Genomic DNA, 27,037 nt, shown 5'->3' with positions numbered 1-27,037 from the left:
CCCAGGAGGATGTAGTCAGCGGAGGGGAGGGCGTGCGGGCTGACGAAGTCGGCGATGTCCTCGCTGAATTGGGTGCGTGGTCCCGGAGGTCGGTAGATCAGGGTGCCTCTGAAGGTGGTCTTCGGGTCGGTGTGAATCTGGAAATGCAGGTGTTCGGCGGAGGGTGGGGTGTTGTCGGTGCTGGTCGTGATGCGGATGGTGTTCTTGTGGATGATGGCGATGCCTCCTCCCACCTGGTTGGCGTTGCGGTCCCTCCGGGTGATCTTGTAGCCTTCTGGGATGGCGATGGCGATGTCGGGCGCTGAGGAGGCGTTCATCCAGGTCTCCGTGATGAAGGCAACGTCAGGGGCTGTGGCGTCTAGGAGGTTCCAGAGTTCGATGGCGTGTCTGTGGACGGAGCGGGTGTTGAGCAGGATGCACTTGAGGTGGTTGCTGCTGGTGTTCGGCTTGGCAGGTGCTGGTGTCGGGCAGGTCCGGATGCAGGTGAACTTGCAGGTGTTGCAGCTGAAGGGTCCGTGGACGCGTCGTGGGGTGGCTCTGCAGCATCCCGGGACTCGGCCGGTGTTGAGTGCGATGAGGGTGGCGGCGGTGTACGTCAGGCGGGTCGGTCGGGGTCCTCGAGGGCCAGGGGTCCTGGCACTGGGCGCGGACGGGCGTAGACGGGCTTACCTTTGGCGCGCCTTCGGCGCACAATCGGCGCGCCCGCTGCGCGTTCGCACGGTCGCCATATAAGGCGAAGTGCGCGGGTGGGCGGAGCAGCTGAGAGGCGGGGAGGGTACAGAAGGGAAAAAGGGGCGGGGTTAGCGGCGGTGGCGGGAAGCGGGGAGGGAGTGCGGAGGGCGGCGAGAAAGCGGGCAAACAGGAAGGAAAACCACAATTACGGGCACAGAATCAATAAAAAATACAGGCACAAAGGAAGGAAACCAGATTTTGTTTGTAATTTATATACACTGGTGGAACACAAAGTTCTTTTCAGCATGTAGTGAGTGATCCAGGGACGGTTAATCGCGGGGCCTTTGTCCAGGAGTGCCGTATGAGCCATGCAGAAGGTTTTAAATGAGATTCTGTGGGGAGAGGTGTGGCGCCGCAGCCAGGGCGCCTGACGCTGGTGATCACGGTTCGAACCCCGGCTCCGGCGGAAGGGGTCTGCCCAGCACCATGCGACTCTGGGCAATAGCTCGTTTAATCTTCCCATTGGCCCCCAGCGCCGAGATACCCCTTCTGGGGTGATTCGTGCGCCATACAAGTACTGGATTTACATTTACATTTACCAGTAGTCAAAGGATGGAGATCAATGCTTGAAGAGCAGAGATGTGCAGGGGGATGTTATGCAGAACCCAAGCCGCGGAGTTCTGCACAACCTGCGGTTTCCAGACAGGTGCTCCCAGGTACAAAGAATTTCCGTAGTCCAGGCGGGATAGAATGAGGACCTGGGTCCCTGTTCTTTTGGAAGATGGGGGAAGGAGATATAGGAGTTTTCTAAGCATCCTAAGGGTGCCGTGACAGGTTTCCGCTAACTTTGTTGCTTGGTTCTCCATAGTTAAGGATTTGTCCAGACATACCCCATTCTATCTCCTGATCTTCCCTTTACCCCTTGCAGTGCTCCGGACTCCGAAGACGAGCCCTATGAGGTCAAACGAGTGAAGGAAATTAACAAAACCTACGGTCCGAAGGGCTCTCCGGACGCTCATGACTTCATGTTCGACATGCACAACACCACCTCCAACATGGGGGCCTGCATCATCGTGGATATCCCCCAGAACGCCTTCGCCATGCACCTGGCAAACTACATACAGGTAAGGTTGGGCACCGGGTCACCCTGTCATGGAAGGGTTTCCGGGGGCATTAATCCAACATGGTGGCTCTTCTTCTCCATTGTGCACACAATCTTTGGAGGAAATTGTGGAGGACAAAACAACTCATCTCCTCACGGTTTCCTAGAGTTGGTATCTCCAAGGTGGGGTTGGTCCAGCAAACGTGACGGCAACCTAGAACCTCATTCCAGAGTGCGTCCGGATAATGTCCACTAATAATCCTTTATATTTATTAGAAAAGATCTTTGTTCTGCATGTATTGCGGAAAAGGTAGCTTTGCGCCAGAGTGTGCATGCTGTCATCTTTTCGGGCAAACTATCTAAGCTGGTTTCCTTTGTAAGGGACTTCTGTTTCCAAGAAAGATATAAACTCTGAGGGGCAGATTTACAATAACTGGTGCATCCCTGCATATCAGCAGGGATGCACCAGTTATTGTGCGCCATGCCTCCGCCACCATGGATGCGCTGCATTTACAATGCGGTGCACCATGGGGCAAAAATGGCACAGATGCGCGATGCATCTGTGCCAGAAAGGCGGCACATTGCTGGAGTTGCACGACGCAGCTCCAGCAATGCTCTGGAGGGGCCATATTCTCACAATGCTGCGTCAATCTTTACGCCTGCTTTAAGCAGGCGCAGGGTTTTGACGCAGCATGGGCCCAAACGTGACTTCGTGAAATCTTGTAGATATCACTCAGCCACTTTTAGGAGGCGTTCAGGTGCTGGAAGGCCCTGCCACCCCCCCGCCCAACCCCCTCTGCCCATAAACACCACCTTCTAGCGCAGGGCTTTACAACGTGATGCATCAGGGAGATGCGTCACGTTGTAAATACCCCGCAGCATGGCGCATCTTTTGCGCCGCCGCGTCACGAAAGTGATGCAACGGCAGGGTAAAAGGGGCGCAAGGGGCTCGTAAATCTGCCCCAGAGTGTAGAGCAGTTGTCTTCAAACTTTTTAATGCCACCTGACACCCCCCCCACCACCCCCAAGTGGGAAAAATAAATAATAAATCGGGGTCCTCTTCAGAATTTATGTATTTATTTATTTATTTTGAGAGTTTTATATAGCGCGAACAAGATCTTTGCAGATATCAGAGCGCTTTAAAACAAGGGGGGGGGGAGTAAAAACAAGAGAGCAATTAACAAGCTTTTGAGCGACAGATAGTTGAGGTAGTAAAAAAAATAAAGTAGATAAAAGAGGGAGCATACACAATCAGTTAAACAATAATACAAATAGTCAATCTGATAAGCAAGTATTACACATAGTCAGTAATCTCAAAAAGTTCCAAAGTTAGGTACATGTTCAGGTGAATTTAGCCATGAGGATAGCTTTCCCTTCTTTCTTAAAGAATGTGGTGGAGGTGATAAGTCTGGTTTCTGGAGGGAGTGAATTCCAGATCCTGGGTGCCATTCCCGAGAAGGAGCGCTTATATGTTTTTTCCTTCCGGAAACTACGAGGTTTCAGAAGGAGATTCTTTGAACTTCTAGTGGATCTTGAGCCACCAGAGATTGTCAGCTTCTGAGTAAGGTAACCGGGTGATCTGTGGTGTATAGCCCTTTGAGTCATGCATGCAATTTTCAGATGTATTCTGGCCTCAAAAGGCAGCCAGTTCAAGGATTTTAGGTCAGGGGAAATATGGGAGTGTTTTTTTGATCCAGTGATAAGTCTCGCTGCAGCGTTCAAAGAGGCTCTCAGGGGTGCAGTTGTAGATAGGGGGAGTCTGCAGAGGGCGACGCTACCGTAGTGTAAGCGCGGCATGACTAGGGCTTGTACTGTCACAGTGTCTATTAAATTGACAATGTTTAAATATGTCCAGACTTATCTAAACATTGCAGGTAAGTTCTGTTACTGTTTTAAAAATGCAATCAAACACACGATTGCTACGCGTACTACTCTGGCCTTACTATGATGTGAAAGTATCCACAGTGTGATTATTAAAAATGGGGGGAGGGAGGGGGTGGTATGGTTTGAAGACTATTTAGAGTCCCTTCCCTTTTGACACATACTCCCCCACAGGATATGAATGACAAACGATGTTGTGATGGCTTACTGTCGCTCATGTTTTCTCCTTTAAAATAAACACTTCTATCAGCAGGGCCTTAAGTGGGCCGGGTCCTGCTGGTGCTCAGCACTGGCAGTTGTAAAAAATACGGAGGCTAAAAGTGGAGATCTTACCGGTCCTCGCCCTCAGGATAAAAACGTTTAAAAAATGTTTTCATATCAAAGGCAGTGAAGGGTGGTACTGCTGCAGAGGTAACTTATAAGAGACTTGTTATAGTTCTTCCACAGTCTCATCATTTCAGAACTGAAGCATTTTGAATATTCTATATAATGAAGCCATAGCTGTTGCTTATTTATCTTATGCGACTAACAACCATTGGCAAAGCCAACAGGCCTGACTTGTTGTAGGCGTAATGTTACTTGCATTATATATCTGGATGCAATGAATGAAGCAGCAAATTACCAGTCGGCACACTATGCCAAGCACAAACTTTTAGCTTGCACGTTTAAAGCCACGCCCTAATTATATCCCTCACACCTCTTTCAAACCACTTAAAAGCCTGTCTGTCAGCATAATGCTTCTTTTGGCCAGAGCCTGTTGCCCCCCCAGGATCACTTAAGCACCCCCCTGGTTGAAGCCCTCGGGCCCTGGCGTAGGGGCTTGCACCTCCCTGGCGGTGTTGTCACCTCAAGTGACCCTCCAGGGGCATTGCCGGATGTCGCTGTGAAGAACATCTGTTCCTCAGGATGCTGAGCACGTGATCAGCTCTGTCCAGTGACGAACCCTCTGCGCTGCAGGTACTCGCCATGCCACGAGTCTAAAGACGTGCCAGGACCGGAGCCTTCAGAAGGCGAGGTTCACTGAAGGCTGTCACAGAGGAAACGCATCCTTGGTGAGATCCTGGAAGCCATGTCAGATGTGTCTAGTGTGCGGTGTGGCTGAGTGACACACAGCCGAGGGCTGATAGTTGTGCAGTGTGTGCGACCTGCGACCAGCTGTGGTTGTTGCACATCAGGGCTCGGTGTAGTAAGTACAGGATTCTACCCTCTTTGTTTAGTGCATGAGAATGGCGCACGGCTGCAGGATGTGCACGAGCATACAATACCCATGCATAGACATGGCGCAGCGCCACAGGCGCAGAGTGCGCTTGGCTTTGATTGACAGCGCGCACTCTGGCTTTATGCAGCACGCACACCCATGTAGCTGGGGGCTGCCGGCTGTGGTTGGTGGAGGTGAGGGCTGCAGGCTGTGATTGGTGGAGGTGAAAGGTGCAAACAGTGCGGAGTGTAGAGTGAGGCCTGAAGCACAGGCCACAGCTTAGACCTATGGCTTATGTTTGTTGTATTTTAGTGGTCCCCCTGGCGGTGCATTCATGCACCACTGCTAATGTTACAGATTGCGTGTGTGTGTGGGGGGAGGGTGGCGGGGTTGTTGGAAAGTGGGTTATTGGTAGGGGCAAATGTAGGTCTGCCACTGGCAATAAGGCTACTAACACAAGATGGGACTCAGCATAGGTCTTAGAAAATTATTCCTTTGCTCAACCCTTGGTAACGTGGCTGCGAGCAGACAGGCTTAACTTCAAAGACATGTATTCAAAAACACCATTTCAGTAAATAATTAAGACACAACACAAAATAAAAATCCAACACCAGTTTATAAAAAATAGGTAATATTTTTATCTTTTAAATGACACCAAAATTAAAATAATTCACTGTAGGGAACCAGAGATATGAATTTTTAAAGATTAGTCACTTTCTAGTGCTTAGAAACCAACAGTGCCCCTTAAGTCATTTTGTCTTCTCTGTCAGGGACACACCTTTATAAATTGTTCTGAAGAATTCTCACCACTGTAGTGGGCCGCCTTCTTCAGCAAGCGGGGTCCAGTTAGAACTCCTTCCTGAAGTTCTGCTTGCGGGTCCCAAAGTATCCAACACGCAATCCAAGGTTCTGGAATCTTCAAGAGGGTCCCCGAAAGTGTGAAACTTCAATTCCACAATCCTCTTGAACAAAACCCTTACAAATCCACTGGCACTCCAGGCTTTGAATTCTTTGTGGGGCTGTCCAGGTGAGCTCTGTTAACCTGTAACTTGCAGGGAGTTCAACTCTTGAGTCCTTTGGCAGCAAGATAATCCACAGGGCTGCAGTTTCACTTGGTGCAGTCTTCAGAGGTCAGGCCTTGGAAATCTTTGCACAGCAAAACTTCTCAGCAGGGCACTTCTTGCTTCAGTAAGTTTCAAGCAGCAGATCTCTCAGATACTTATTCAAAATTCTCTGGGTCAAGCATCAGGTCACTGCTGACCAATGAGAGCAGGGCAACTCCTCTTTGTTATGACCACATCCTGTAGCAGGCGAACTTCAACGCTACATCATCGGTGGCCGGCATTTGTGCGGAATCGCCAATTTAGAAGGGTAGTCAGGTTGGATGAAATTGATCCACTGCCAATATTTCATGATGTTCCTATGACGCTGTGTGCTGCCACACGTCACTGCCACAATTTTTAAGAATTCTTGTGAACGACCATAATGAATTATTGGTCATTATGATTTTATACAGATATAGAACGCTCAAGTAAACTAGGAGTCCTGAAGATGACCGTATAATAATATAGCGGTCGAAACGCCGTTGACGCCTTTCTGTGGCCAGGATTGAATCAAGGACGCAATATCTATGTTTTTGTTCTATGTAATGGTTTTGTGTGCCTCTTGTCTGGTTTATGATTTGTGTTTTGTAGTATACCAGCACTTTTGTCTTTAGCGTAATTGTTTTTAGGTCAAATCTCTTTGTATTATGTTCAATAAATAACGTTTTTGTAATATTTGAAATATTGTTCTAAGGGCTTCTTCTATTATTCTGTCTCATTCATTAACTGATTTTTTCTCACTGTTTGTCAATTGATAGTTTATGTGGTGGATCATATATTTTTGTGTGTGACTCTCTCTCTGAACCTATTGTTTGATGTATCACATCCTGTGGTGTGGCATTAGTTTGTCCCAGAGTGCATCATTCTTCCAAATCCATAATGGCTGATTTCCCAGCAAGGAGGTAAGCGCTGGCTAAACACACCCCCTGGGATTGCTTATTTCCATGGACTCTCCCCCTACCATCTGCACATACCTTCCTTAAGCCTAGCCCTGACTCTGGGTCAAGACTGTCCAAGTGGACTGAAACCCAGGCCTCCCCTCTACCTTTGAAGCGGATGGTTTACGACTCCACCTCCTGGCCTGGCATTCCTATAGACCAGCACATTGCCCTCCCAGCAGAGTGGTTAACCAGAGGGGTTACTTATCAACTCTTCAAAGCAGCCTGGCTAATCCACTTAACTCTGACCAATCAGGGCAGACCACTTGAAGGCTAAATTTGGACTTACAAACAAGAAAGTCTTATAACTTCTTGTATGTATACTTTAGGAGAAATTCAACAATATAATATTGTTGGATTTACTACTACCATTCTGGGAAGTCTTTGAATGGTCCGGCTAGTCCTCTCCTATCAATATTTATTAATCAATAACTTCCTGCCATTTTAACCTACGGGCCATGGGGTTTGCAATGGAGGGAAATGACTGGGGCCTCTTTTGTAGCGCCAGTGCTTATACAATCATATTTTATACGTATTTCCCTAATTTCTCTAGGACCCCCACCCCCTGTGCACCTAGGGGAGACTTCAGGGGTTCTGAATCTGCAGAAATCATGCAGATTATCCTTACCCAATTCTTCTAGCATCAAAGTCGAATTTGAACAGCTCTTTAACACAATGTGGGGAGTGAAATGTAAAATTTCACTTTACCCAGGCATATAAAAACTCATTTTTCAAGGGCGCTCCCTGTAGATAACTAACCCCCCCCACCCCCCCGACCCCTGGGATACCTAGGGGTGACCCTGGGGGTCCCTAATATGCAAAAGCATGGTAGGTTTTTCATTATCAAGGGCCCCTACTCCCAAAGTCGAGTTTGGGCACAATTTAAGGTGTAAAAGCTGCCCTGGCTACCAGAGATGCTTTTAAACTGACCTCAGGCTTTAGCACTGCACAAATGCTGGTGCAGAAAATCTGCTGGCCTCTAAACTGCCATGCCCCAGGATACTGGAGACTTCTAGGAAGTTTCAATCCCCTGCCCTATTACATACTAGGGGCTTATGGGGTAGGTCATGCCAATTACAGGGGGTACCCCACCATGCCAAAGTGTACCCTAGTGTATGTTGGGTGTCTTAACTGTATTCTAGTGTGTTCCTTTTAGCTTGGCACTGGCACGGGCCTGGTTAAACAGAGCCCAGGGTCAGTCAGAGTCAGTTACCACCAGTTCCAGTCAGCAAAAAGTTGGGGGGTGCCCAGGCCACAGGATGACTTTGCAACAGGGGGCACACAGGAACTGCAGGGGAGCAGGACCACAGGGGGTGCAGGTAGGTGAGAAGGGGTAGCAGGGCTCGGCAGCACATGGCTGCAGGAGCCAGGCCACAAAGAGCAGATTCATTCAAGGCTGAGAACACAACAGAAGAGATGCAGAGGGTAACACAGGGGGGCTATACAGAGCCTTTGAGAGGGTTAGAAGGCAAACAGAGGGGAGGCAGGGCCAAACAGAGCGACTGCATTGGGAGGGGGCAAAGATGGGGTGGGGGGATAGAAAGGGGCGGCAAGGGAGATGAAAAGGCACCCAGACTGGATGCAAGGGACACAGACTAGAAGGCAGCACACGGGGTCAGCCCTGGGATTAGATGAACATAGAGGGGAAGCGGGGAACCTACCCCTCTAGCCAAGGTGGCCGCAGGGGGAGCAGAGGGCACACAAAGGCGCTGCAGAGAGTGCTGGAGGACACAGAGATGCTCTTCAGGGCAGGTTTGGGGCCATCAGAAGGGCAGTTGTGAGAGGAGCAGAGAGTGGGGCTGCAGAGGCATGGTGGCAAAAGAGCCCCCCCCCCAAGGGTGGCACACACTAGCTGTAGGGTAGTCGGTGGGGCACAGAGGGCTTGCAGGGGCCTGGGTGGAACAAAAAAGCTTCAGAGGAGGCCGTGGGCTGGCAGAAGGGGCGCAGAAGCAAAAGTGCCAGATAGGGCTGGGCAGCACAAAGGATGCAGTGGGACAGGAGCAGGCCAAGGGTAAACACGGGGCAGCATGAGCAATGGTGTGTGGAACCAAGCCAAGGTGCTCTGTGCCAACACAACCACCATCATATGCGAATACAGCCACCATCAGACTTCAGCAAATGCAATATCACACATCAACGTCATAAACCCACACATCCAGGGCTTTAAGTGGGATGAAAAAATGGAGGGGGTATCTCTTAGGGGCTTGGCCGATATAATTAAGGGCGTGGCTTAAAACACGAAAAGTAGAAATCTGTGCTTGGCACAGTGTGCCGCCCAAGTGGTATGCTGCTGCTTCTGTCCGTACACGCAGATATATAATGCAAGTAACATTACACCTACAATAAACCAGGGTATTGGCTTTGTCAGTGGTTGTTAGTTGCATAAGCTAAATAACCAAAAACTATGGGGCTATGGCTTCCTTATACATAATATTGAAAATGCTTCAGTTATGAAATTATGAGACTGTGAAAGAACTATAACGAGTCTTTTTGACCTTACATCAAAGTAACTGAATGGTGGTACTGCTGCAGAGTTAAAAAACACAATTACACCCTGAGGATGCGGGCAAAAATGAAGAACCCGATAGGGACCCATCTTGGTACCTGCCTTTTAGAAGTGCCAGTGCTCAACACCGGCATGACCCGGCTCACTTAAAGCCCTGCCCACTCCCAACATCATACGCTAGCTAACACATCAACTATTATACATCCATCCACTGTTAAACCCATCATCAGGTGCCAAAACACCCACAATCAGACTTCTACAAAGGCAATATCACACATCAGCACACAGCATAGTCAACATCATAAATCCACACACCCAACATCATACACAAACACATTGACTATTATACAGCCACACACTGTTAAACACATCATCAGGTGCCAAAACACCCACCTTCATACTTATGTTCACCCACCCTTCCTCCATCATACAGCCCTGCCCTAACATCATACATTAAAGCAGACCAAGCATTACATGCCTGCAAATCCGCCAATACACACCCATTAGACATTCCGACAGCCACATTTATGCATCCACCAACATACCTACATCAAATGGTCATGTCTGCCACAACTACTATGCCCACATCACTATATGTACAAAAAACAAACTTCTACACACCCTATCAAACAACCACACAGCCAAATTCATTCGCCGACATCCTTACCATTGTACATCCAAACTGGACAAAAACCTTACTGAAGATCTGCAAAATATTTTCTCCAACTTTTTTTGAATTTGCTCCACCACAATGGGATCAGTGATTTCTGCTAAAAATGCCAGGAATTGAAAGTAATTTTGAAATCCATCACAGTATTTTTCACCTACTGGAGACATTTTCAAGCCTTTCTTTACCTCCCTTTTAGTGTCACTTTGCACCCTCCACCTTGAGCTTTTTCTCAGGTACAATATCCGTGCTACCTCGCTGTGCTAACTCTCCCGAGGACAAAGATGCTCATGATACTCACATAGAGTTTAGGAATCCTTTCTCAAGTTTTAGTGCTACATGTGATCTAGAAATATCACTTGAAACAAAATATGGAATCACTTCATGTCCACCCATGTCTTGTTATGAGAGGGATTAAAAATGTGTCGGAATGGGGTTATGATGTCCCTGGGAAGTCATGTGGCCCGCGATCTCCTGGAAAGCCAGGATCTTGGCCACACCGACGGTATGCGTGATGTGGTATGAGACTGTGAGTACATGGACTGTGGTGTCTTCCCTGTATATCTTGAGCTTCCTGCTCTCTTAGTGATCCCTTGAATTATCTTTTTTATTAGACCAACTATAAGCAAAACTGTCCTATCTACGTGTACAAGCTGGCAGGCGAGGAAGCGTACACCATTGACTCCATATGCAAGAACGGCGTGGGTGAGTCTGGCTCGATGCAGCCCTTGAAGCAGAGTGTATGACTCCATGGGTGGTGTACTGGTGCATGACGCTGTGAGGTCATGCGAGTTAAGAGAGATGTGAGGGGATGTTTCAGAGAGTAAGGAGGTCCACCTCACAGAGAGTACAAGGTATCCCTGACTGAATGGGGTCTGGTGGTATAACAAGTCTTCTCAAACTGGCTATGAGACAGTATATGTGGGGATGTCATATGAGCAATACTGTAAGGACAGATGGTATAGATTACATAGGTCTGTGAGAGATGTGGGGTGATGTATAGAAGGTCACTTCACACAGAAAAGGTTTTTTACGGATGCTGCAAGAGACGTTAACTCATACTGGTTGTGTGTGATGTCCCTTGTACTGTAAGAGATGTTATTACAAATCAATATGTTGTGAGATGTCTCTCTTACTGTGGGAGATGTTTACCTACACTCAGTACAAGTTGATAGTCTCTCTGAGGAATGCCTGATGGTGCACGAGAAGCTACACCAAGTGGGTTTTAAGGTATTTTGTGGTGTGAGTGAGATCTCTGAGGATGTCCTTGCATTCACCTCAAACTTTCCAATCTTTTCTCCTTAGCGATGGAGGTTGGGCCGCAGCCACAGGGTGTTGTCAGAGCAGACTGTCTCGAACAAATGAGAGCGCTCATCAAACATGGGCTGGATTTCATCGAAAAATTCAATCAAGGTTTGAAATCATAGAAACTGATAAACTGTTGCTTTTCTTCTGGGTAAAGAACTTATCTATGTGAGTTTGGGTCTTAGAATTCATCTAGTTTCTTTGGGAGAGCACCAAGCGAGATCCTGGAGACGCAATGCACTCTTTCACCTCTCATTGCCTGCACTAATGACCACATACTCAAGGAGATGAGAACCATCGGAATAGGCCCCTAAATATACAAATAAGTGAGTATCTTAAAAATGTGGCATTTGCACCACTCTCTAGCACTAAGATAAATACCTCAAGCGGCGTCAGTCATTACCTCGCCGTTCTTTACATCAGGAGTTATTACATCATGGCCACTCTTTTGGGAATCACTACATCAAGACTACAGTTCGATCGCAACTGAGCAAATAATCTTGTAATTTAATTTATTTTATTTTTTATATTACAGAGTGGCGGTAGCCACTGTGAATTATAGTTAGATTTCCCAGACAGAGGAAATCCTCAGATTTATGCTTGCGAATAACTTTTCCATTTGTTTGAGGAATCTCCATGAAACTTTGCAGACCTGTTCCCTTTTCTACATTGGCTGATGATGCAAAGAATCGTGGTGATTAGTTCATGGGTGTAAAGAAAAAAAGGGGGTCTCAAAACACGTTTTTTCACCAATGCATTATCAATAGACATTTGCACGGATGTTGTGGCACAACGGTTAAACAGATTTTCATGAATTTTGACAGGAATGTAGATTATGGCCTGGAAAGGATCCTTTTTGTATTTCGTGATAATCCCTTCAATAGTTTTGTAGTAATAAGGGACTAAAACATAGTGATATATTGGGCCGACAAACTACCCTGGAAATCCTAACTATAGATGTAGTATAGAAAGATACTGCCTGCCTCTGAGGTGTATGGGCTTTAATATTGTATTTGTAGTTGTGCATGCGCTCTGTGCATGGAGTGGGAAAGGAGTGCTAGGGGACAGGGCAAAGCAGGGTTGAAGTACCAGTGACAGAGCTGATGGTTGGCAGGAGTTGTTGGAGTGTATATACCTGCATACACAGTGCTTTAAATGGGCCGGTAAGGAGTACCGGCACTTCTTGGAATTGTCATTCTGAGTACCGGCACTTCTCTACTGCCCGAGGAGAGTACCGGTACTCATTAAAAGGTCGGCTCACTGGCTGAGAGTGCGAATGAGCAGAAGTGGAACTGTCTGTCAGCCAAGGCGCTACTTCTGTAGCCCCGATCTGAGCTCCTGCTGAGCTATTCGGCAGGGCTCATTTGAATAATGTGCAGTGCTCACCGTCAAGCTGTGCTTAACAGAGCAGGGCGTGAGGGCAGAGATTCCTTTTACCTGCTAGTGTGCGCGTGTCATTTTCAAAGCGCCGCACTTCAGGTAGTGAAAAGTCAGTGCAGGGTAATACTTTAAATATAAATGTTATCAGGGGCAAGCGTGGCGGATTCTCACACTTCCCTTATTTCTCTAGAACGGAGAGTTAATATCCAGACAATGCGATAGGAAGAGGCTCCTTGGGCGCTAATATAACTACTTTCTTGTCAAATGCCTCAATTACCAGGTCTGTACATTGAAGGCTTTCTCTGATGAGACACCGCAGCAGGTCCACTGTGTGACTGAAGAAGAGACAGGCTAGCGATCCACGCAGTGTCAGGCCAGCAGCTCCTCTCTGTGAATCTTTCTGACAACTGTAAAGAGATTCAGCTAAATCAGATATAAATTTAATAATTTCCTGCTGCTGATTGACATTTATTTATTTATTTATTTGCTTATATAGCGTAGGAATTCGACCCCTGAAGGGGTATCTCCACGCTTATGTTCTTACCAAAAGCCATAACCAAATAAAAAACAATCAGAAACAAGAAGATTAGAGTCTACATTGTCAGGAACAGGTAAGTCTTTAAGCATTTCCTAAAGGCTCCAAGGTTGGAGTTTTGCCTCAGGGTGAGGGGCAGAGTATTCCAAAGGGTGGGGCCACTATAGGAGAGGGCTCGGCCACCCTGTCTTTCCCTTTTGATCCGCGGTACCTGAAGCAGTGATTGATTCTTAGAGCGCAAAGAACGACATGGCTCATAAGGTTTGAATTTTTCTGACAAGTATTTCGGACCAGTATCAAACAGGCATTTATGTATCACGCAGCATATCTTAAATTTCACCCTCTGGCGGATAGGCAGCCAGTGGAGTTTATTCAAGAGAGGGCGAGAAGGGGATCTGGCTGGAACGTTAAGGATCAGCCTAGCTGATGTGTTCTGGGCCACCTGTAACCTGCCAAGTTGCTCTTCATTGGCAGAAATGAGCAGCCCATTGCAGAAATCTAATCTACTGATTAACAGTGCCTGGACCAAGGTTTTTCTATGATTGTCTGCCAGGTATGGGAATACTCTCCTCAAGAGCCCAATGACCCTAAGACAAGATCCCGCTACCTGACTCACATGGTCAGAGACTGATCAAGGCGAACCCCTAAATTTTTTACTACCTGTTTGGGGCAAGGAGCAGAACCTAGTTCGGGAGGCCACCATTCAGGTGACCAAAGGAGCGGGGCCTCTCCGAAGAGCATGACCTCCGTCTTGCCCACATTACATTGCAGGCAATTGGAGGTCATCCAATCGGATACAGCTCTCATGCCTGCAGCGAAGCAGTTTTTAACTGCTGGCGTAAGTGTTTGAAAAGGGAACAGGAGCTGGGTATCATCTGTGTAGGATATAAGCGTTAACCCATATTCTCTCACAATTTCAGCCAAGGGGGTCAAATACACATTGAAGAGTGTGGGGCTTAGGCATGAGCCCTGTGGAACCCCCTTGGTGAGCTCCCTGGAGATAGAAAAATGGAAGCCCAATCGAACGCTTTGTGAGCGGCCAGTAATAAAGCTCTCCAGCCATGACAAAGCAGTTCCGCCTATCCCTACCCTCTTCAGATGACCAATGAGAATGTCATGTGACACCGTGTCGAAGGCAGCGGACAAATCTAACAGCACCAGAATCATGGAGCCTCCTCTATCCTGTGCCATCCTGATGGGATCGGTCACGGAGAGGAGGGCAGATTCGGTGCTGTGATTAGGTCTGAAACCAGATTGTGAATGGTCCAGACCGCCCGCTGCCTCGATAAAATTAGACACATGTGTATTGACATGTTTCTCGGTCATCTTACTAAGATGGCGGTAAAATGGAGATCGGGCGGAGGTTGGAGAGGTCCGACCATGGCAACGCCGTGTTCTTTCGAATAGGGTTCACAATCGCCTTTTTCCAGTCCCTGGGTACCTGCCCTTCCTTAAGGGAAACAATTCAGAAAAGGGGGTGGTGAGGGACAGAGTATCTGAATTAAACAGAACACTCATACCCAGTCAACAGATCAGGGCTTGATCCATCACCGTTTTTTAGCTCACTGCACCATCCCAGCTCAGAACCTGGCTAAATGCAAATTAGTCTGTCCCTGGCCCAGTGCATCATGGGAACAGGGCAGACCAAACTACCAAGCCAATTCTTATACTGGGAAGGAAACAAGCTTCCGGGGACCGGTTTCTGGCATTACAGCCGTCTTCGGCCCGGCTTGCTTGAATCCTGATGGTGCAATGAGCAAGGGACTCACATCTGAGTATACCCTTCCACGCTTATGGTGGACAAAACAATTCAGAAAAAGGGGTGGTGAGGGACAGAGTATCTGAATTAAACAGAACACTCATACCCAGTCAACAGATCAGGGCTTGATCCATCACCGTTTTTTAGCTCACTGCACCATTCCCAGCTCAGAACCTGGCTACATGCAAATTAGTCTGTCCCTGGCCCAGTGCATCATGGGAACAGGGCAGACCAAACTACCAAGCCAATTCTTATACTGGGAAGGAAACAAGCTTCCGGGGACCGGTTTCTGGCATTACAGCCGTCTTCGGCCCGGCTTGCTTGAATCCTGATGGTGCAATGAGCAAGGGACTCACATCTGAGTATACCCTTCCACGCTTATGGTGGACAAAACAATTCAGAAAAGGGGGTGGTGAGGGACAGAGTATCTGAATTAAACAGAACACTCATACCCAGTCAACAGATCAGGGCTTGATCCATCACCGTTTTTTTAGCTCACTGCACCATCCCAGCTCAGAACCTGGCTACATGCAAATTAGTCTGTCCCTGGCCCAGTGCATCATGGGAACAGGGCAGACCAAACTACCAAGCCAATTCTTATACTGGGAAGGAAACAAGCTTCCGGGGACCGGTTTCTGACATTACAGCCGTCTTCGGCCCGGCTTGCTTGAATCCTGATGGTGCAATGAATCGTTTTTGGCCACTATAGGTGTGGCAGGGTATACTCAGACATGAGTCCCTTTCTCACTGCACCATCAGGATTCAAGCAAGCTGGGCCGAAGAAGGCTGAAATGCCAGAAACCGGTCCCCGGTAGCTTGTCTCCTTTCTGGTGAAGAATTGGCTTGGTAGTTTAGTCTGCCCTGTTCCCATGATGCACTGGGCCAGGGACAGACTGATTTGCATATAGCCAGGTTCTGAGCTGGGATGGTGCAGTGAGATAAATAACGGTGATGGATCAAGCCCTGATCTTTGGACTGGGTAAGAGTGGTCTGCTTAATTCAGACACTCTGTTCATCACCACCCCCTTTTCTGAATTGTTTTTGGCCACTATAGGTGTGGCAGGGTATACTCAGACATGAGTCCCTTTCTCACTGCACCATCAGGATTCAAGCAAGCTGGGCCAAAGAAGGCTGAAATGCCAGAAACCGGTCCCCGGTAGCTTGTCTACTTTCTGGTGAAGAATTGGCTTGGTAGTTTAGTCTGCCCTATTCCCATGATGCGCTGGGCCAGGGACAGACTGATTTGCATACAGCCAGGTTCTGAGCTGGGATGGTGCAGGGAGATAAATAACGGTGATGGATCAAGCCCTGATCTTTGGACTGGGTAAGAGTGGTCTGCTTAATTCAGACACTCTGTTCATCACCACCCCCTTTTCTGAATCGTTTTTGGCCACTATAGGTGTGGCAGGGAATACTCAGACATGAGTCCCTTTCTCACTGCACCATCAGGATTCAAGCAAGCTGGGCCGAAGAAGGCTGAAATGCCAGAAACCGGTCCCCGGTAGCTTGTCTCCTTTCTGGTGAAGAATTGGCTTGGTAGTTTAGTCTGCCCTGTTCCCATGATGCACTGGGCCAGGGACAGACTGATTTGCATATAGCCAGGTTCTGAGCTGGGATGGTGCAGTGAGATAAATAACGGTGATGGATCAAGCCCTGATCTTTGGACTGGGTAAGAGTGGTCTGCATAATTCAGACACTCTGTTCATCACCACCCCCTTTTCTGAATCGTTTTTGGCCACTATAGGTGTGGCAGGGTATACTCAGACATGAGTCCCTTTCTCACTGCACCATCAGGATTCAAGCAAGCTGGGCCGAAGAAGGCTGAAATGCCAGAAACCGGTCCCCGGTAGCTTGTCTCCTTTCTGGTGAAGAATTGGCTTGGTAGTTTAGTCTGCCCTGTTCCCATGATGCACTGGGCCAGGGACAGACTGATTTGCATATAGCCAGGTTCTGAGCTGGGATGGTGCAGTGAGATAAATAACGGTGATGGATCAAGCCCTGATCTTTGGACTGGGTAAGAGTGGTCTGCCTAATTCAGACACTCTGTTCATCATCACCTCCTTTTCTGAATCGCTTCCTTAACCCCTTCCATGCTGATGACGAGCTCAGCTCGTCATGAGGCACAGTGGAGCTGTGCTGATGACGAGCTGAGCTCGCCATGAACTCAGGCATTTTCAATTTTTTCAGCATAGGAGGGGAAAATGCACAGCAGCGATGTGGTTAAGGGAATGGTTGAACACTGTTCGAATACCTGAGGAGAGCAGGCTACCTAAGGGGGCTACCATTTTAGCAGGCAGGAGGTCAGTGGGGGACCCTGTTTTAATTGGACTATACAGAGCAGTAACCTCAGACAAAGTAACCTCAGGGATCATGGTAAGTAGACTACTTTGACACTGTGGTAACCGGGGATGAGTGGAGTCAATATTGCTCTTGAAATTTGGGGCTTCAGTGATTTTTCCATATATTGACTCTATTTTGTTCTCAAAAAATGAAGAAATGTCATCGCATATAGTTTGAGTGAAGTCATCAGGGCTTTCACAGACTAGAGGTTTTACAAAAGATTGAAGAATTTTGTAAAGTTCTCTGGAGGAATTACCTGCTTCCTCTAATTGTATCGCGAGACAGTTTTTCCTGGCCAATTTTATATTTTTATGATAGTTGGTTAGGGCCTCCGAATACAGCTTCCTACTATAAGGTGTGTGCATCTTCCTCCAGACTTTCTGCATCCTTGTTTTTCTACTCTCAACTCTTCAGTATACCATATTTCCTGTTTGGATCTAGAATATTGTTTATGAAGTTTCAAAGCCGCAAGTGAGTCCACTGCCTCTAAAAGGGCCTTATTAAACTTAATGAGACCTGTCTCAACATCATCATTCTCCGAAACAGAGGGTTCTTTCCATACCTTCTGAAGTCTATCAGGAATTACTTTAAGCCACTGTCTTCGCCATACTGCTGGAAGAGATTTACGATGTGGCAGATGGAGACCTAAAAAAGTAAAATCAACAACAAAATGATCGGACCAACTAACAGGCGTTGGAGGTTAACATTTTATTTTAGGGCAGTTAGCTAGAATTAGATCCAGGGTATGTCCACCAATGTGCGTTGGACCGCTATTTTGAATTTCAAGTCCTAGTATCCGGAGATCAGAGAGCAGGGACATTATGTCTGAATGATTAGGTAGGTCTGTGCGAATAATAAAATCTCCAAGGAGAATAAAATCTTCCTTGGATTTAAAATAAGGGGCTAATAGCTCCATAAGATTGAGCGAAAAGCCTGTACATGGTCCAGGAGGCCGATAGACTAATGCTCCCTTCCAGTGTGTTTTTGAAGAAGAACAAAACTTAAAAATCATGACCTCCATTTGTGCACAGCATTTCTGGTCCAGAAGAGAGACTTTCAGGCCCTCTTTATATACCGCAGCCATACCCCCGCCAGTTTTGGTGGGGCGATCTAGATTGAGAATCTTATATCCAGACGGAACCCCCAACATAATGGCAGGCACTGTGTGGGGCTTCAGCCAAGTCTCCGTAAGCAAACAGATATCTGGTGTGGCAGTGTCTATAAGATCCCATAATTCCTGGTAATGTTTGGATAAGGAACGGACATTTAACAGGAAACTTCTTAGTCAGATTTGTGTAGGGTATTCTTCAACATTTCTGTAGGTGGAACGGTTCTTAAAAGATCCCTGGGAATGCGACCCTATGGGAACTAAAGTGGGAATAAGAGTGTAATTACCAATAGAAGGATTGATAAGGGATGCCTGGAAGCGACAAGGAATACAGGAAAATGGGCCTTCAGGACACGGCCAAATGCCATATTTACAACCTATTTGAAGGGTGGGTTGTAATCCTTTCAGTACCTGTGCTGAATAAGAGATGATATTACTCCCAACGAGTCCATTGTTCCCAGATATAGAGTCCATGGCCCCTAGCCCCGTCCGGACGCAGACGGGCTTCTCTTCGGCTTATCTTAGGCGAGACCCCTGCACGCAACCGCTGCGCGCTTAGAGCAAGGGCGGGGCTAAATAGTTTGTCACAGAAATGATTAGGGGCCTTCAGCATGGCAGAGGGCCTTGCAAATGGGCACACTAGAGTTGTCCCCCAATGCTGAAAATGTGCTACATTTTGTCTAAACTAGCAGTTTTGCTGATTTATTAGTAGTGCAAAGTGTTTACCATCCCTGCTCGACAGTGACACTACTAAGCAGCACCCTTTAATTTCTCAGCTCAGTTAGACTAGCCAAGTCAGAGATAAGGCATGTGATTATTGTTCCCGCTGGAGAGAGGTCAGAATTTTCTCTACTGGCAGTTTTCACTCTCACCATTAAGTAGTGTAGAGTGTTAATATGCCTCCTTCAAAAAGCATATTGTATTGTACTGAGGTTGGGGTGGGGGGTGCTGATTTTTTTTGGGACAAATAAATAATTAAATAATAATTAAATAATAGCTTTAAAAGCACCTGCTGCAGTGTTTATCTACCTTGCTGCTCAAATGATTGTGATTTCTGATATTTGTCTATTTCCTTTGACTTCATTCCATGATTTTGGAAGCAGCAATGTGCCAATCTAAGTGTTACACATCTAGTTGTTGCCTGACTCTCATAAATCCACTGAATCTATGACAGCAAGGGCAGAGGGAAGCAGAGGAGCACAGAGGCAGGACACCAGCTGCAGGGCAGAGGGAAGCAGAGGCAGGACACCAGCTGCAGGGCAGAGTGAGGCAGAGGAGCACAGAGGCAGGACACCAGCAGCAGGGCAGAGGAGCACAGAGGCAGGACACCAGCAGCAGGGCAGAAGGAAGCAGAGGATCACAGAGGCAGGACCGGAGTCTTTTGTGTGTCTGCTTATGTTTGTTTGTTTGCCTGCATTTGTATGCCTGTTTTTTGTAAGAAAAAAGCGAGAGAGAGAAAATCAAGACACTCTCAGGAGGTATTTTAAAGAAAGTGGGTGGCACTTTGTGTGTACATGTCTGTGGCGAGAAACGTTCATGAATAACGTAGTACGGAGGGTTGGTGGGTGAGTGAGTGATTGGATGGATGGATGAGTGACTGGATGTATGGGTGAAAGAGGGTGGATAATTGGATAAAAGGGCGGATGGTGGGTGAATAAGTGAAAGATTTGATGGATGAATGAAAGGGAGGGAGGACGGATGAAAGGGTGGATGATGGATGAGTGAAAGGAGGTATTGAGTGAAAGTGTGGATGGAATGAAAGGGTGGATGGTATAAAGGAGTGAAAGGGTTGATGGATAGATGAGCGAAAGGATTTAGGGATGAGTGAAAGGGTGGATAAAGAGACAGATGAGTGAAAGGATGAATGGATAGGTTTAAAGATGGATGGATGGATAGGTTTGGATATGAAGGGTGGACAGACGGAATGGCGAAAAACTGAATGATGGATGAAAAACTGAATAGATAACAGAATGTGAAGGGTAAATGGTTGACATCAGCAGCTAAATGGTAGGATGAATGGATAGATCAATGGAAGAGACAAGAGAGATCTTCTGGTGAGGGTCATGATGATTTGCGTAATTTCCTTGTTGCCATATGAGCTTCGGTTTGATGTGGGGGTATTTTCAGTTTTTTTCCTAGTCACGTGCTCAGAAATATATAGTATTGTGCCAAACAACATCAATTCACAGTATGGCATTAAGAAGGTGCATCTATTGCAAAAAAAAGGATATATATTATCGCATTTCTTTTTCATTTAGTGCAATGAGTTAACCTGCTTTGTTTATATAAACACATTTATCATGTGTTTTGGTGTGTGCTGCAACTATTATGGAAGTTGTTAAGCATCATTATGTCTTGCCCTTAGCCCCGCCCCCCCCTCCCCCCCACTACACCTCTAGCTCATGTTAATGAGTACCTGCACTTATTTTTTCCCATTTAAAGCACTGTGCATACATGGTATGGTGTATCACAAACGAACAATTGGAAAGTTAAAATAGGGCAGAATGCCCTTCTCTCAATTCTTGGGAAGTCTGAACACCACATTTACCATTGAGGCGCTAGCTTAGTGAGCGAAGTTGAGGATTCCAGTTTAAAAATGAAAATATATAAGTATATATATATATATGTATGCCTTGCCTCTGAAAGTAAATGAGGCCTAATAAACTAATATTGGAACAAGTGTACTAATATACACGTATTTACACATTAATGACTGCTGCTGGGGACATGTATGAAGATTAAAGTTCGTTTAATACTGACCTCGTCTCCTCGTCATCACCGCAGTCTCGCGCTCACACGGGGTGAGGTTCAAGCACCTCAACCCTCGGAGCTCGGCTCGAGCCGCTAAACCGCCGCCGTGGAACCTTCAGAGCACAACGTTCGAAGACATACCAATGAGCAGGAACGCAACAGGAGGGAAGGGGGTGCGGGAAACGGGTATAAACAATACAAGAAGTAAAATGAATGAATGTGACAGCCCCCCACCCCCTACTCTCCTATGTCGGGATTTTTCCCCTTTCCTCAAGTCTATAGCACGTTGGTCTCCCCCCGCTCCCCCTGTTATCTCGGTGGAGTGTTCCGCCCCTTTTGAGTACGCGCAGGCGCAGTGGGCGAGGAAAGAGCTCAGAGGCAGCAGGGCTAAGGGAGGCAGAGGAGCACAGAGGCAGGACACCAGCAGCAGGGCAGAGGGAGGCAGAGGAGCACAGAGGCAGGACACCAGCAGCAGGGCAGAGGAGCACATAGGCAGGACACCAGCAGCAGGGCAGAGGGAGGCAGAGGAGCACAGAGGCAGGACACCAGCAGCAGGGCAGAGGGAGGCAGAGGAGCACAGAGGCAGGACACCAGCAGCAGGGCAGAGGGAGGCAGAGGAGCACAGAGGCAGGACACCAGCAGCAGGGCAGAGGAGCACATAGGCAGGACACCAGCAGCAGGGCAGAGGAGCACAGAGGCAGGACACCAGCAGCAGGGCAGAGGGAGGCAGAGGAGCACAGAGGCAAGACACCAGCAGCAGGGCTGAGGGAGGCAGAGGAGCACAGAGGCAGGGCAGAGGAGCACAGAGGCAGGACACCAGCAGCAGGGCTGAGGGAGGCAGAGGAGCACAGAGGCAGGGCAGAGGAGCACAGAGGCAGGACACCAGCAGCGGGGCGGAGGGAGGCAGAGGAGCACAGAGGCAGGACACCAGCTGCAGGGCAGAGGGAGGCAGAGGAGCACAGAGGCAAGACACCAGCAGCAGGGCAGAGGGAGGCAGAGGAGCACAGAGGCAGGACACCAGCAGCAGGGCTGAGGGAGGCAGAGGAGCACAGAGGCAAGACACCAGCAGCAGGGCTGAGGGAGGCAGAGGAGCACAGAGGCAGGACACCAGCAGCAGGGCAGAGGGAGGCAGAGGAGCACAGAGGCAGGACACCAGCATCAGGGCAGAGGGAGGCAGAGGAGCACAGAGGCAGGACACCAGCAGCAGGGCTGAGGGAGGCAGAGGAGCACAGAGGCAAGACACCAGCAGCAGGGCTGAGGGAGGCAGAGGAGCACAGCGGCAGGACACCAGCATCAGGGCAGAGGGAGGCAGAGGAGCACAGAGGCAAGACACCAGCAGCAGGGCTGAGGGAGGCCGAGGAGTACAGGGGCAGGACACCAGCAGCAGGGCTGAGGGAGGCAGAGGAGCACAGAGGCAGGACACCAGCATCAGGGCAGAGGAGCACAGAGGCAGGACACTAGCAGCAGGGCAGAGGGAGGCAGAGGAGCACAGAGGCAGGACACCAGCAGCAGGGCAGAGGAGCACATAGGCAGGACACCAGCAGCAGGGCAGAGGGAGGCAGAGGAGCACAGAGGCAAGACACCAGCAGCAGGGCTGAGGGAGGCAGAGGAGCACAGAGGCAGGACACCAGCAGCAGGGCAGAGGAGCACATAGGCAGGACACCAGCAGCAGGGCAGAGGAGCACAGAGGCAGGACACCAGCAGCAGGGCAGAGGGAGGCAGAGGAGCACAGAGGCAGGACACCAGCAGCAGGGCAGAGGAGCACATAGGCAGGACACCAGCAGCAGGGCAGAGGAGCACAGAGGCAGGACACCAGCAGCAGGGCAGAGGGAGGCAGAGGAGCACAGAGGCAGGACACCAGCAGCAGGGCAGAGGAGCACATAGGCAGGACACCAGCAGCAGGGCAGAGGAGCACAGAGGCAGGACACCAGCAGCAGGGCAGAGGGAGGCAGAGGAGCACAGAGGCAAGACACCAGCAGCAGGGCTGAGGGAGGCAGAGGAGCACAGAGGCAGGGCAGAGGAGCACAGAGGCAGGACACCAGCAGCAGGGCTGAGGGAGGCAGAGGAGCACAGAGGCAGGGCAGAGGAGCACAGAGGCAGGACACCAGCAGCGGGGCGGAGGGAGGCAGAGGAGCACAGAGGCAGGACACCAGCTGCAGGGCAGAGGGAGGCAGAGGAGCACAGAAGCAAGACACCAGCAGCAGGGCAGAGGGAGGCAGAGGAGCACAGAGGCAGGACACCAGCAGCAGGGCTGAGGGAGGCAGAGGAGCACAGAGGCAAGACACCAGCAGCAGGGCTGAGGGAGGCAGAGGAGCACAGAGGCAGGACACCAGCAGCAGGGCAGAGGGAGGCAGAGGAGCACAGAGGCAGGACACCAGCATCAGGGCAGAGGGAGGCAGAGGAGCACAGAGGCAGGACACCAGCAGCAGGGCTGAGGGAGGCAGAGGAGCACAGAGGCAAGACACCAGCAGCAGGGCTGAGGGAGGCAGAGGAGCACAGAGGCAGGACACCAGCATCAGGGCAGAGGGAGGCAGAGGAGCACAGAGGCAAGACACCAGCAGCAGGGCTGAGGGAGGCCGAGGAGTACAGGGGCAGGACACCAGCAGCAGGGCTGAGGGAGGCAGAGGAGCACAGAGGCAGGACACCAGCATCAGGGCAGAGGAGCACAGAGGCAGGACACTAGCAGCAGGGCAGAGGGAGGCAGAGGAGCACAGAGGCAGGACACCAGCAGCAGGGCAGAGGAGCACATAGGCAGGACACCAGCAGCAGGGCAGAGGAGCACAGAGGCAGGACACCAGCAGCAGGGCAGAGGGAGGCAGAGGAGCACAGAGGCAAGACGCCAGCAGCAGGGCTGAGGGAGGCAGAGGAGCACAGAGGCAAGACACCAGCAGCAGGGCAGAGGAGCACAGAGGCAGGACACCAGCAGCAGGGCTGAGGGAGGCAGAGGAGCACAGAGGCAAGACACCAGCAGCAGGGCTGAGGGAGGCAGAGGAGCACAGAGGCAGGACACCAGCAGCAGGGCAGAGGGAGGCAGAGGAGCACAGAGGCAGGACACCAGCATCAGGGCAGAGGGAGGCAGAGGAGCACAGAGGCAGGACACCAGCAGCAGGGCTGAGGGAGGCAGAGGAGCACAGAGGCAAGACACCAGCAGCAGGGCTGAGGGAGGCAGAGGAGCACAGAGGCAGTCAATCAATCAATCAGTGACACTTATAAAGCGCGCTACATACCCGTAGGGTCTCAAGGCGCTGGGGAGGGGGGGTGCCGCTACTGCTCGAACAGCCAGGTCTTCAGCTTCTTCCTGAAGGAGAGGTGGTCTTGGGTCAGGCGCAGGTCGGACGGGAGGGAGTTCCAGGTCTTGGCGGCCAGGTAGGAGAAGGACCTTCCTCCTGTAGTCGCTCTTCGGATGCGGGGGACGGCGGCGAGGGCGTGGTTGGCTGATCGGAGGTGGCGTTTGGGAGCGTAGAAGTTGACTCGGCTGTTGAGGTAGCTCGGGCCTTGGTCGTGTAGGGCTTTGTGTGCGTGGGTGAGGAGGCGGAAGGTGATTCTCTTGTTGATGGGGAGCCAGTGAAGGTCTCTCAGATGACCGGAGATGTGGCTGGATCGTGGGATGTCGAGGATGAGTCTGGCTGAGGCGTTTTGGATCCGCTGGAGTCTCTTCTGGAGCTTGGCGGTGGTCCCGGCGTAGAGGGCGTTGCCGTAGTCCAGTCGGCTGGTGACGAGGGCCTGGGTGACGGTCTTCCTGGTCTCTGCGGGGATCCACCAAAAGATCTTTCGTAGCATGCGTAGGATGTTGAAGCACGCCGAGGAGACGCTGTTGACTTGCCTGGTCATGGAGAGGGAGGAGTCCAGGATGAAGCCCAGGTTTCGTGCATGGTCTGTCGGTTTGGGTGCGGTGCCCAGGGCGGGAGGCCACCAGGAGTCGTCCCAGGCGGAGGGTGAAGAGCCCAGGATGAGGACCTCCGTCTTGTCCGAGTTCAGTTTCAGGCGGCTGGTCGTCATCCACTCGGCTACCTCTTTCATCCCTTCGTGCAGGTTGGCTCTGGCGGCGGCGGGGTTGTTGGTCAGGGAGAGGATCAGCTGGGTGTCGTCGGCGTAGGAGATGATGCTGAGGTGGTGTTTGCGTACGATGGCCGCGAGGGGGCTCATGTAGACGTTGAAGAGGGTGGGGCTCAGTGATGATCCTTGGGGGACGCCGCAGATGACTTCGGAGGCCTCTGACTTGTACGGTGGTAGGCGGACTCGCTGTGTTCTTCCGTCGAGGAAGGAGATGATCCATTCCAGCGCCTTGTCCTGGATACCGATGTTGCTGAGGCGCCGTGTTAGGGTGCGGTGGCAGACCGTGTCGAATGCCGCGGAGAGGTCTAGGAGGATGAGGGCCGCTGTTTCTCCCTTGTCCATCAGGCAGGACACCAGCATCAGGGCAGAGGGAGGCAGAGGAGCAGAGGGAGGCAGAGGAGCACAGAGGCAAGACACCAGCAGCAGGGCTGAGGGAGGCCGAGGAGTACAGGGGCAGGACACCAGCAGCAGGGCTGAGGGAGGCAGAGGAGCACAGAGGCAGGACACCAGCATCAGGGCAGAGGAGCACAGAGGCAGGACACTAGCTGCAGGGCAGAGGGAGGCAGAGGAGCACAGAGGCAAGACACCAGCAGCAGGGCAGAGGAGCACAGAGGCAGGACACCAGCAGCAGGGCAGAGGAGCACAGAGGCAGGACACCAGCAGCAGGGCAGAGTGAGGCAGAGGAGGAACGAGGCGCAAGACACCAGCAGCAGGGCAGAGGAGCACAGGGGCAGGACACCAGCAGCAGGGCAGAGGGAGGCAGAGGAGCACAGAGGCAAGACACCAGCAGCAGGGCAGAGGGAGGCAGAGGAGCACAGAGGCAGGACACCAGCATCAGGGTAGAGGGAGGCAGAGGAGCACAGAGGCAAGACACCAGCAGCAGGGCAGAGGAGCACAGAGGCAGGACACCAGCAGCAGGGCAGAGGGAGGCAGAGGAGCACAGAGGCAAGACACCAGCAGCAGGGCTGAGGGAGGCAGAGGAGCACAGAGGCAGGACACCAGCATCAGGGCAGAGGGAGGCAGAGGAGCACAGAGGCAAGACACCAGCAGCAGGGCTGAGGGAGGCAGAGGAGCACAGGGGCAGGACACCAGCAGCAGGGCAGAGGGAGGCAGAGGAGCACAGAGGCAAGACACCAGCAGCAGGGCTGAGGGAGGCAGAGGAGCACAGAGGCAGGACACCAGCAGCAGGGCAGAGGGAGGCAGAGGAGCACAGAGGCAAGACACCAGCAGCAGGGCAGAGGGAGGCAGAGGAGCACAGAGGCAAGACACCAGCAGCAGGGCAGAGGAGCACAGAGGCAGGACACCAGCAGCAGGGCAGAGGAGCACAGAGGCAGGACACCAGCAGCAGGGCAGAGTGAGGCAGAGGAGCACAGAGGCAAGACACCAGCAGCAGGGCAGAGGAGCACAGAGGCAGGACACTAGCTGCAGGGCAGAGGGAGGCAGAGGAGCACAGAGGCAAGACACCAGCAGCAGGGCAGAGGGAGGCAGAGGAGCACAGAGGCAGGACACCAGCAGCAGGGCAGAGGAGCACAGAGGCAGGACACCAGCAGCAGGGCAGAGGAGCACAGAGGCAGGACACCAGCAGCAGGGCAGAGTGAGGCAGAGGAGGAACGAGGCGCAAGACACCAGCAGCAGGGCAGAGGAGCACAGGGGCAGGACACCAGCAGCAGGGCAGAGGGAGGCAGAGGAGCACAGAGGCAGGACACCAGCAGCAGGGCAGAGGGAGGCAGAGGAGC

At 50.6% G+C, this 27,037-nt stretch overlaps 1 protein-coding gene across 1 annotated transcript in view; it reads left to right on the top strand.

Moving 5' to 3' along the window:
* LOC147665188 (N-acyl-aromatic-L-amino acid amidohydrolase (carboxylate-forming)-like) overlaps nt 1–27,037 on the top strand; it is a 75,299-nt gene that overhangs the window by 24,135 nt on the left and 24,127 nt on the right. Inside the window, exons 3-5 of the mRNA XM_086949689.1 lie at nt 1,601–1,796; nt 10,682–10,772; nt 11,373–11,480. Of these exons, the coding sequence (XP_086805815.1) occupies nt 1,601–1,796; nt 10,682–10,772; nt 11,373–11,480 (395 nt within the window). The remainder of the gene's footprint in view (nt 1–1,600; nt 1,797–10,681; nt 10,773–11,372; nt 11,481–27,037) is intronic.

Source organism: Lissotriton vulgaris, unplaced genomic scaffold (genome assembly GCF_964263255.1).
Source record: "Lissotriton vulgaris unplaced genomic scaffold, aLisVul1.2 SCAFFOLD_903, whole genome shotgun sequence".
Taxonomy (NCBI): domain Eukaryota; kingdom Metazoa; phylum Chordata; class Amphibia; order Caudata; family Salamandridae; genus Lissotriton; species Lissotriton vulgaris.
Note: the sequence above shows the minus strand (reverse complement) of the source record. Positions and strands in the feature narration are given on the sequence as shown.